Genomic DNA, 11,808 nt, shown 5'->3' with positions numbered 1-11,808 from the left:
CTCACCCCCCCCCCCCCCCCCCCCCAAAAGAAAAGCTATCAAAATCTGCAATCTAGCACAAGGCCTATTGGTGCGTTTTTAGCTGTGGTGGACCCGGGATGGAGTTATGAAAATGTTCTACTGTACCATTCATCCTAGGATATCATAGAAAAGGTAAGAAAACCGTGGTCCAAAATTTCCCTTTAAGTTCGTTTGATTCTTGGGTCACGTGTAAATATCCCCTTTCTACCTACTGTACGTTTGAAAAAACAAAAAATAGGTCAAAAGGTCTTTTAAATACATTTCCAAAGGAAAAAATCAAATAAAACAAATGCGTTGTGAGCTTGATCGGCTGTCTTCACTATTAAATCGGGCTTTTGTACGTATGGGTCTCGGGGAGAGACACTAAATGTATATTTTGGTCTCGGTTGAAAAAGTTTAGGAACCACTTATACATATACAGTATATTATATTACCTGTCTGTTTGAGTCATTAATTCAGCTTTTGCAGGAAATAGAATCTCCCAGAGCAGTGCTTGTGCATAGCATACATGATTATTATTTGTTAAGGATTCTGCACCACGCTCCTCCTCCCCTGCCTAAACTGTGCCTCCCATCCCCCCCCCCCCCTCCCCCCTCTCCCTTCCCGTCTGCAGACGGTGGGAGAGACGTGATATGATGCGTGGCCTCAATCACGTCAGCAAGGCTCTGCGGAGCAGAGACAAGCAGCCAAGAGCTGGGGTGTCAGAGGTGCAGCATAAATTAAATAACTTGTTTTGTGTCTCTGTCTCTCTCTCTCTCTCTGCCTCTCAAACATACACACATGCACACACATTTGTATTACTATACTTGAGAGGACATAATTATTCTAGGATGCATATTTTATGATTGTGCCAGCCCATTTTTAACTAAAGCCAAAAATAGCCGATCTACATGCTCACAACGTGGCATGTATATAAAGTATAATTCAGGCATAACTCCCAACAACCCTAACCCCTAAATCTGGTCTCTGATCTTTTCCTAATTGTAAGACCCATAACCCTGGTCAGGACCAGGAAAATGGTTCTCACGATGTCTATTTTGTCAGATTCTATTACAGTATACTTGTGGGGACATTTGGCCCTCACAAGCATAGTAATACAAAGTACACGTCACACACAAATTTTTATCACACTTGTGCACACAGCTGCTAAACAGCTGTCTGGTCCATGAGAGAGAGAGAAGTAGTTATCCTGTCGCCTACGTCTGTGATATGAATCTCATACACACACACACACACACACACACACTGCAGTCTGGCTCCTTCAAACACACTCTGTGTGCGTGTGTGGGTTTGGGGGGGGGGGGGGGGCGGGGGGGTTGCTATTCACTGATAAAACAACCACAGAACTGTGTGTTCTCTCCTTCAGAGGTTTCGGGAGATTAAAGACACTATAACCAAAGGAAAATGGCTCTTTAGAGTTCATTGCAAGGCAATGCACCCCCCACCCCCCCATACCCCTTTCATTGTCCTCAAAGCAATAATCCATAAACTGCCTCTGTGTTTCTAAAGTGTGATTCACTCCGCCAGCATCACATTTTCCGTAATGCCTTGTCAGAATGAAATTCACTGCCTTCAAACTCTCGGCATGCAGCAACGAAAGTGAGGAACAATACTTGTTCATTCTGAGTGTGAGAGAGAGGACGTCTGGACAATGACAATCTTTGTAAAGAGAAGAGAGGCCATCTTAGATTCATATAGAGGCCCTCAGAATCAATCACACCCCATCCTTGAAATAGACGCACACACACACACACATAGAGAGCGTTATACATGAACATTAACAAGCACATAAGACTATTCTAAGCTAGGGTGCACACACATATGAGCAATATAGTCAACCACTTAACCCATTAAGACCTGAGGCTGTTTTCTGAAAGAAAGTGGTGCTCAAACCAAGGACCCCCAAAATTATATGGATTTGGCCGCCGACCCCATCTCAAAATATTTTGTTCCCCCAGAAGCAAAGATTTGAGTTAAAAATGTTAGCTTCAATATGTATATATATTCAAAGATTTGCACACATTCACGTTTTTTTTTAAATAGCCCAAGTATAAAGTAATGGTTAAAATGATTGTGATGCTATATTAACTACTTTTTTAACTAAAATGACACATGTGCTTTTTAATGGGTTAAGTAGAGTAGAAGTATCAAAAGAATGTAAATACTCAAGTAAAGTAAAAGTAGCTCAACATCATACTCAAGTATATGTACTTAGTTACAACAGGCATGCCTAGGCCATGCCTTCTTAAAGCCACTCCCCCACACAAGCACATTCTGTCATCTCCCACAGTGACATCTCCAGGCTGGCTTTGTCCCTGTCACCAGCAGCTGACCCACCTGAGTGTGTCTCAGGGTGGGGAGATTTAAAAAAAAAATCCAATCGTGTGAGGCGTTGTGAGTAGGGTTGGGATCCTTTTAGGGTTTTAACAATTCTGGTTCCTTAACAACTCCGATAACAAGTCGGATTCCTTAACAGTTCCCTTTAACGATTCCTATATCTAAAAGAAATAACATCTATAGAATTTTGGCCTTTATAATCTTTTTTGTTTTGATAAACACAAATTCAATCATACATGATGTATTGCATACATATTATTGTATTGTGAGGTCCAAGGACCATCTGGGTTACCTACTTGAGGGGGTTCCAAATGGATCCTTACAGGTCTTTAACTCTGAGAGTTTAAATGAGAGTGTACACATGGGTCCCATTTGTACACTCTCAGAGTTGTGGCGGTCCTTGAAATGTAAAAGTTTAAGAGCCTCCGGTATTATAATTGTATAGCAGACGTGACGTCCACATACCAGCTCCGACAGTGTGAAAAAAACAGTTCCGGAAACGGTTCCAAATGTGATGGAACCGATTCCGGTTCCTCTATGTTGGATCCGGCTCCCGACCTTAATTGTGAGCTTGTAGATCATCAAGGTTCACCGCAGTACAACAAGGTATATAAATCAGGCTTAAATAATCTTCTTTGGGAAGCCATTTTATTTCTCACAACCGTTTTATTCACGTACCTTTAATGCTTTTGGACGGAATGACATTCGAGAATATCAAAAGGAAACACCTGCGGGCAAATTCCCTCAGTACCTCCGTGAAGCAAAAAAAACAACAAATGCCATTGCATCATCCACATATATATTTGTTAAAAATCTGCCAGCCTATATTAGATAATATGCAAAACATTATAGACTACAGTGTACAGCCCGGGTAACAGATACTCTATAACGTGCACATAATGTAACATACAAACATAGGGCCAACATATTTACAGTTAATACAATAAGAATGTAGTGTCTCTTAACCATTTCATTATGTTCCCTTTTTTTTTATACATATTAACATGTATCATTCTTTTATAGGGGAAGCTGAGCACAGACAATATTCCTCCAACATCCTAGATCAGGGGTCTTCAACGTATTTCAGGCCAAGGACCCTTAACGCAGAGAGATTAATTTTGTATAAATATTGTATAACATTGTGTTGCCGATTTAATATTTTTCATAGATTTCGTAGATTAGACAGACTTGTTTGACAGCACATCAGTGTCGTGTAAATAATTTGTTTGTTTGTTTACACATTATCTTTTCTATTCATGTTGGATTCATGTCAATGGGTATTTAACCACTTAAACCACTTAAACACTCAATATATATATAGTAAACTTGATCTTTGGCCCAGTACTTGCTCTGCAGTTTTTTCCCTTCAACACCAAACCTTTTCGTCGAAAATAGCAGATCTACAAGCTCATAGCACGTCACAGCGTGACGCGTTGTGAGCTTGTAGAAGTGCTATTTTCGGCGAATGTTCCTCCCAGAAGAGGGATGCGAGAGTTCAAGTAGTTGATAAAAAAAAAAAAAAAAAAAAAAAAGTTCCTATCACACAAAGACTTGGCGGCCCCCCTGTAGTAACTCTGAGGAACCCCTAGGTGTCCCGGACCCCCTGTTGAAGACCCATTAGCTAGAAACCCCACACACACACCATGCCACTTGTTGTTGTTGTTTGGAAGCGCCCTAAAACTCTACTTCACCATAAATAAAGAATTACAAAAATAGACCTCACTTCAAAAACAGAGCCATAGCAAGGAAAGCGCTTACAGCCATTGTGGAATGATACAGTACAAAACCAAAAACCAAAAACAAACACAACATGTCAACCAACGACAGATGAGATAAATAAGAAGGGAAGAAAGATGGAGGAAAACGGACAGAAAAGGGGGTACAGTTGGTTACCGGGACAGCATAGTAAAATGGGAATTCAAAGAGGACAGGCGTGGTGGTGTTCTAAAGCAGTGGTTCTCAACCTTTTCAGGCTGTGACCCCCAAAAATAATCATATTTGAACTGGGGCCCCCTCAAAATAATCATTTTTCAGCTGGGGACCCCGCAAAATAATCATATTTGAACCGGGGACCCCCCCCACTCTGACAAGCACTTGGAATTGTATGAGTTGAGGCATTTTGACTTGGTTCCACAGATAATATTGTGAAAATAGCCATTTTCACGACGTTTGCCTCTTTCTTATATTATTTGACAATTTGGCCAATGTTTGACCAGTTTTACAGTATAGTTTGTTGATGACCTTTGATGCAGTAATGGTCTTTTTTCTTTATTTTTGAGGTATTAAAAAGGTCTTAAAGGTCTTCAAAGTCATCTGAGAACCACTGTTCTAAAGGGTGATGTATACTTAGTTGCGTGCCGGTGTCGCTGCGCGCCGAAAACAGCCCGATCTAACCAATCAAGCTCGATCTGCCATTTCCGGCGAGCGACACACGGAAACCAAGCGTAAATCAGGCGTAATGAAGGACAGCAGTTAAAGTGGAATGTCTGAGGTTTTCCGCCGAGGTTTAACCGATGGAAAGACTGGGGAATGGCCGGGGTGGTTCTCCTCCCCGGCAAAGGGAGAGAGGGCGGGTGGGGCGCCGCCCCGGCATGCCATGGCTTCCCCTTGAAGAGCCGACCGACCGCCCTCCCCGGTGTTGTCCCGGGACAGACGAGGAGGTCGTGTTTGTCGATTAGCGAACTCTGCTGATGCGAGGGGGGCGTCACGGGCGTCGGAGGGGGGTTAAAAACTCTCTTCAAGTCCATGTAGTATTAGTAGTGTAGTGTGCATACATTCACAGGTAGTATATCCCATTTCACTGAAGGTGTGTGTGTTGTGTTGTGTGTGTGTGTTGTGTGTGTTACTACTGCTCCCCATGAGCAGTAGAAGACTGGAGGCGGGGCTACTTTTTCTTTGCGTTGACACTCTTGCATACCCAGTTCATTCCCTCCTGAAAGGGAAAGAGAAAACGTGGCGTTGAAAAGCAGAGTAAAACGAGGACTATCGAGAACTACAACTAGGTCTATATATATATATATATATATATATATCTCGGTATCGATATCGTAATATGAGACTAGATATTGTCTGGTGTTTGAGATGTCGTAATAAACCAGCTCAGTGGCCTGGTTGTTAAGCCATTCAATCCGGGAACGCATCTGTGTCATTTGAGCTACAACCATTATTTTATACTTTGGCTATTCAAAAATAGAAGATCTAAAAGCTCATAGCACGGCACCGAGTGCCGCACTACGAGCTTGTAGATCTGCTATTTTTTAAACATCTTGATCGCAAATCTTTGAATACATATATTTCTTGAAACAACATTTTTAACTAAAATCTTTGCTTCTGGAGGTCCCTGGAACAAAAATATTTTACAAATGTTTGCTTTAAAAAAATATACAGTATATTCAAAGATTTGCACACATTTTCACGATTTTTCTAAAATAGCATAGCTATGAGCTTGTATATCTGCTGTTTTTGAATAGCCAAAGACATCTAAAATGACACGGGATGCGTTACTTCCCGGATTGAATGGGTTAAGAGTGTCCGCCCTGAGATTGGGAGGATCAATTCCAGGACCGGCTCATAACCAAAGACTACAACAATGGGACCCAATGGCTCCCTGCTTGGCACTCAGCATCAAAGGTCCCTACGACATACTAGACATACAGTACGTGTCCAGGATCTGGTACAGTAAAATGTAGATGATCATCTGGTGTGTGTTAAGACCTTGTTCTTTGTTGTTTTGTTTCGTTTGTCCGAGACCAAGGAGGATCACAAATCTCTTACTTTATTGGTTTTTTTGACGTTCTTTTGAGACGCATTACTATGTCATGTGTTTTCTTTTAAAACTAACGTCAAATAAATCAAATTAAATCAAAAAGGTGTGCGTGTATGTATAGACCAGTGGTTCTCAAACTTTTTCATGATATTTACAGTTGTAGCAGTGATTCTCAAACATTTCAAGGACCCCCATTTTGATATGCATTATTAGGCTACGGACCCCCATTTGAAACTATTTTGATCTCTCTGGACCCCAATCTACACTGCGTTACACCTACTGTAACTATCAATCATTTCCCTTCAAGCAAGGACCCCTGGGGGGTCCTTGAAGTATAGACGCGTCTTACCTGAATGCCCTCACCAGTGAGGGCGGAGCAGGACTGGATCTGCCAGACGCGGTCCCGGATGGTGTGCAGGTTGAGACCCTCGGCGATCTCGGAGGCCGGGGCCGCCGTCAGCAGGTCCTGCTTGTTGGCGAAGATCAGCACTGGAACCCCACTCAGCTTCTCCTCATCCAGCAGCTCAGCAAGCTCCTGGAACATACACACACACACACAGTTTGTGTTACTATACTTGTGAGTAGAGATGTACCGAATACCGATACAATTTTTTTCCTTCCCGATAGCGAACTTGCGTATCTGTCGATACCGAGTACCGATTTGATACCAGTGTGTAATTTAAACAGATCTAAGACAGTGGTTCTCAAAGTGGGGACTATCTGGGTTCCTTGAGGGGATTCCAAAGGGACCCTTACAGGTCTGTAACCCTGAGAGCGTACAAATGGAACCATTTCCAGTTCCATTTGTACATTCTCAGAATGATGGTGGTCCTTGAAATTAAAAGGTTTGAGAACCACTGATCTAAGAATAAATAAAAATTCCATGAATAATTGTTATTATTATAAAAGTGGAGCTACAAGTTAGTTAGTAAAATAATAATGTAAATAGCACAGTAAGAGTATAAAACAGTCGTGCAACATCAACTGAAGCATTACAAATATATATATATATGTAATATGTAAATGAGATATCATCATGTGATTAAATTATGTGGTATGGGAATGGCATACTCGCCGATACTGATACCAGCATTTTAAGCAGTATCGGCAGCTTTTCCGTTACTGGTATCGGTAGTATCGGAACAACTCTACTTGTGAGGACCTCAACATTTTAGGATGCCAATTTTATGAATGCACATTCTCACAATTACTTGCCATTTTTAACCGTAAGCCTAAAGGCAAAAATAGGCTATCTACAACACGTCGCAGCTTGTGAGCTTGTAGCTCAGCATTTTTTTGCAGAATGTTCATTGAATGTTCACCTATTGTAACGTGCACAGAATAGGGACACTAGGGGTTAAATAACACAAAAAGGATATTCACATATTTTCCTGTACATGAACGTATGATAAAAGTACAAAAAGGATGTGATAATTAATTACCTGCCCTGTTTCCTCAAACCTTTTCCTGTCTGCGCTGTCGATGACATAAATCTGAAACACAATGCATGACAATTTAAATTGTGTAATTCTTAACATTTTGTGGTCAAACAAAGCCAATGCGCAAAAAAAGTTTTTAACAAGTAACCAACATAGATCTTCATGGTTTAACGTGTATCAATCTAAAAACAAAAACGTGACAAGATGGGACACAAGGAAAGAGAAGTGCTAGGGCAGTGGTTCTCAAAGAGAGGTCTGGGGACCCCCAGTGGTCCTTGAGGAGGTTCCAGGGGATCTCCAGCAACATTAGTTAATATAGCATGACAATCAGTTTATCCACTTTATCCCTATTTTATACAATCTTGTAGATTGGCTATTTTCACTTGTTTTGTTCCCCACCATTGTACAATGAACAGGGTTGTGGTTAATCAGACTAATCGAATTAGTAGATTATAAAACACCTGTTTAACTACATGCACAAGATTACGTCGGTTATTGGTTCTAAAACTGGGTTTTGATATATTTCCGGTTAATTGCCCACCCACCAGCACATCCGTGTTCTCAAAGTAGTTCCTCCAGTAGGGCCTGATCTTCCTCTGGCCTCCAATGTCCCACACGTTCAGCTTGAAACCTTGAGACTGGACGCTCTTTATGTTGAAGCCCTATAAACATGCAGACGGACAGAACAGTTAGGTATCAGTCAGTACAAGCTCCTTTCTTTTCTTCAGAAAGGTAGGTGATAGAACTACAAATTGTCATCATTACGAACATCCGAACAAACATGAACAACAGACATGGATACATACAATACACACACAGATACTTTCGTACACGGATAGCTTGCTCACCCTCTCCTTCCTCGACTTGAAATATTTTCAGAAGCAGTCCTCTACAACAGTGTTTTTTTCAACCCTTTTCATATCAAGGTTATTATTTATTCGACATTTGAGCCATGGAACCACCATTTGATGAGATTTAGCCTCTCAGACTCAAGACTTAGAATATTTTGTTATCGTTGGATAAGATTTTGTCCACAATTCCATGCTGTATTGATGTTGTTACCATAGGAGAGATGACAGGCAAACGTTGATCAAAATAACAATTATTTAATTAAGTAATGCACATGTCTAACAATAATTGAACTCTTGAGCGTAAAATGAAACCAAATGGACCCATAAGGGTCCATTTGGTTTCATTTTACACACTCAAGAGTTAAAGATCTATAAGGGTCCATTTGGCTACCAACTCTCCATCATTTAGCTGGGGACCACCTGGAACCTCCTCAAGGACCACTGGTGGTCCCCGGCCCGGACCACTGCTCTACAACACTGTACCTGTGTGGGGGTGATGTGGCTGATGTCTTCGGACGCTAGCTGTTTGAGCAGGGTGGTCTTTCCTCCATTGTCCAGGCCCAGCAGCAGAATCCTCACCTCCTGGTCCGGGGTGCTCTTCAGTTTGCGCAGTATCGACAGCAGGCCCTGCAACGCAACACAGCGAGGACGAGGACGAGGAGAGTGGTGAGCACACACACACACACACTCCAAACACCCCATGTGATGATAGCCGCCGGTGGCAAACAGGGAGGGCATTGTAGCAAGCCAGCCACCATTTAGAATGGCATCCCACCCATCCATACATCCATCCATCCCACTATAGCTCCCATCTCATGTAGCTACAGCAGGGATTCTCGACCCGTTTTAATTTCAAGGACCACCAGTTTGATATACATATTACACCATGATTCTTCTTTAGATTGTTTGCTCTCCCTGCCCCCATCCCTCCCTCCCTCTTATTTTCTTTTCTGTTTCTGAAAATAACAAAAACAATGGAGCTTGCACACCGACACCGTGTCAAATCCACTGCAAAAATCCTCAGTATTAATGTAAGTGTGAGGGTGTTCAAATGGAACCAAATACACCCTCAGAGTTGCATCCCCTTTTTTTGATTGATTGAATACTTTATTACCAGTTTGCAAATAGTACAGTGGTACGATTATACAAAAGGATAACACAAAAAGCCCCCCAAAGGGCTTGTTTCCTGTAATAAAGGTGGTCCACTCGGACCCTTGGTGGTCCCTTGACTTGGAGGATGCACAGCCTCTCTCTCTGTATTGATTGATTGATTACTTTATTAACAGTTTGCAACAAACAAAAAAAGCACAGAGGTGCAGTTCTATACAAAAGGATGCTAAAAAAGGATTAAACCCAAGAAAGCACTATGGCTTGTTTCCATTGGGGTCGGTCCTGACTGTCTGTGTATTCAATTCATCGTCTGATGAGAACTAGCCTCGCTGGCTAATTTCTAACGTGAAGAACTAGCTAATAATACAGCAGCTAAACATAGCTCGCTGCTAACGTGCTAGGCTAATCTCCCGTGGTAACTGGACCAGGCAACAGGCTCTCTTTGCTGTAGCCTTTAACGGATCTTTTGATTTCTTTTCACACACAAAGCAAAAGGCCTCGGATCGTGGTGTGTTAAATGGTTAGGGTTGTCTACAAGAGGGTCAAACGGTGCAGTAACATCGCTAGGTTTACAGTTTAATGTGTTGCATTTGAGGCTAATTATGTCATTTTTCTTCAGATGGAAACAACTCACCATCTTGTTGCTTTATCTCTGTCTCCCCAAGACGCCGCCGACGGTAACCAGGGGGGATGACGCACTACGCACGCACAGACGTCACACGCATGCGCAGCACGTCGCAAGGGCACGCAGCAGAGATAGGTGTTACACCGGGATTGGTGACTTACTGAATGTTGTTCCCGAGTATGTTGACAAAACTACAACGGAATTAAAGAAACGGCATTCTCTTACAAAAGTCACAGTATTGGATAGGTAACCAAATGTGGTTGGTTTCTTGTATTCCAGTACTGGGGTGCAGAAAGCTGGGGTCACCTTGGATGCATCTGGCTCTCTGACAACAAACTTTCATTACACCTGGGTAAAACTGAATCCATCCTCTTTGGGTCCAGTCCTAACCTTAGCAAGGCAGAGAGTTTCACGATCAAAGTGGGTGATAATGTCATCAAAAGAAAGGATGAAATTACCTACCTGGGCTCCATCTTGGAGGCAAACCTCTCCGGTAACAAAAACGCCGAAAAAGTGATAAAAAATGTCAACCGAACAACACGCTATTTGTGGAGGATTGATCGCCTAGTCAGTAAGAATACTCTGAAGATTCTTGCAGGGGCCCTCATTCAAGGTCATTATGATTATGCATGCACTTCATGGTATCACAACACCTCCAAGGCCTTAAAAACAAGGCTCCAAACATCCCAAAACAAACTTGTAAGGCTACTTCTTGGCCTCAATCACAGAACCCATCTAACCCCTGCTCATTTTGCTAGGATTGGATGGCTTAGGGTTGAGGACAGAGTACAGCAACTTGCTATGGGCCTGGTCTTCAAGATACACCACAACATTGGGATCCCCCTGTATTTGTCAAAATACTTCAAAAATGTTAATGAAGTCCATGATCATAACACCAGAGGCAGCTCCACTGATCATGTTCAACCCAGATTTGGCTCAACTAAGGGTATGAACTCATTCTCATGCTATTCATCAAAAATGTGGAATGCCCTACCAAAAGGAGTAAAGGAGTGTAAAACCCTACTCACTTTCAAAACTGCCCTAAAGATACACCTTCAGGAGGCTGCAATTCGAAAATGGCCCCTGTCTAAGTCTTAACCTACCCCTCCCTACCCCCCCCCCCCCCTCTTTCATTTTCCTCTTTTGTATATATATATATATATATATATTTTTTTTTTTTTCTCTCGTCATACCAGTAACCTGAAAGCTGATTGTATGACATTCTGTATAGTAGTGTGTATATCTGCCTGCCTCTTATATTTCATCATGATTTGTGTGCATGGGGTCCTCATCTTAAACAAGCGTAATGCTTAATGAGGGTTTCCAGTTTAGTAGACCTTGTATTGTGAATTTGTACTTCCATGTACTGTTATGTACTGTCATGTACTATTCTCATGTCTTTCTAAATAAACTACATCAATCAAACCTAGATTTTTGCACTTGTTTCAAGTTATTTCAGAATCAGCTTTATCAACTTTATTGTCACGTCACACGATTACAGGTGGAAAAGAGTAGGGGAATTTTTTTTCACAGACATTTAAACTTATTTTTTCTTTTTTTCTATTTTCTTTCTTTAAAAAAAAAATCTTTTTTTTGTTTGTATTAACTTTACTTGAATATGTCGTTATGTGATGTTAAACTTCAGTGCTTTAAAATACA

At 41.7% G+C, this 11,808-nt stretch overlaps 1 protein-coding gene across 1 annotated transcript; it reads right to left on the bottom strand.

Moving 5' to 3' along the window:
- Positions 1 to 3,621: 3,621 nt before the first annotated feature.
- On the bottom strand, positions 3,622 to 10,211 carry arl3b (ADP ribosylation factor like GTPase 3b). Its single transcript, XM_080455409.1, has 6 exons — positions 10,159 to 10,211; positions 8,898 to 9,041; positions 8,109 to 8,225; positions 7,567 to 7,617; positions 6,474 to 6,659; positions 3,622 to 5,290 (listed from the first exon to the last, which is right to left on the bottom strand). Exons 1-6 carry the CDS (start codon positions 10,159 to 10,161, stop codon positions 5,243 to 5,245), a joined length of 549 nt encoding a protein of 182 aa, XP_080311535.1. The 5' UTR covers positions 10,162 to 10,211; the 3' UTR covers positions 3,622 to 5,242.
- Between the last annotated feature and the right edge of the window lie 1,597 nt (positions 10,212 to 11,808).

Source organism: Gymnoscopelus braueri, assembly GCF_963280865.1.
Source record: "Gymnoscopelus braueri genome assembly, chromosome: 17".
Classification (NCBI taxonomy): domain Eukaryota; kingdom Metazoa; phylum Chordata; class Actinopteri; order Myctophiformes; family Myctophidae; genus Gymnoscopelus; species Gymnoscopelus braueri.
The sequence above is the reverse complement of the archived record's forward strand: the minus strand, read 5'-3'. Positions and strand labels throughout refer to the sequence as shown.

What these genes read in the sequence shown, in the direction of transcription:
- arl3b (XM_080455409.1), bottom strand. An exon ending in GCCACATCACCCCCACACAG is followed by an intron (nt 8,226 to 8,897) that starts GTACAGTGTTGT and finishes GCATGTTTATAG; the next exon opens with GGCTTCAACATAAAGAGCGT. An exon ending in GGTTTGAGGAAACAGGGCAG is followed by an intron (nt 6,660 to 7,566) that starts GTAATTAATTAT and finishes TGTATGTTCCAG; the next exon opens with GAGCTTGCTGAGCTGCTGGA.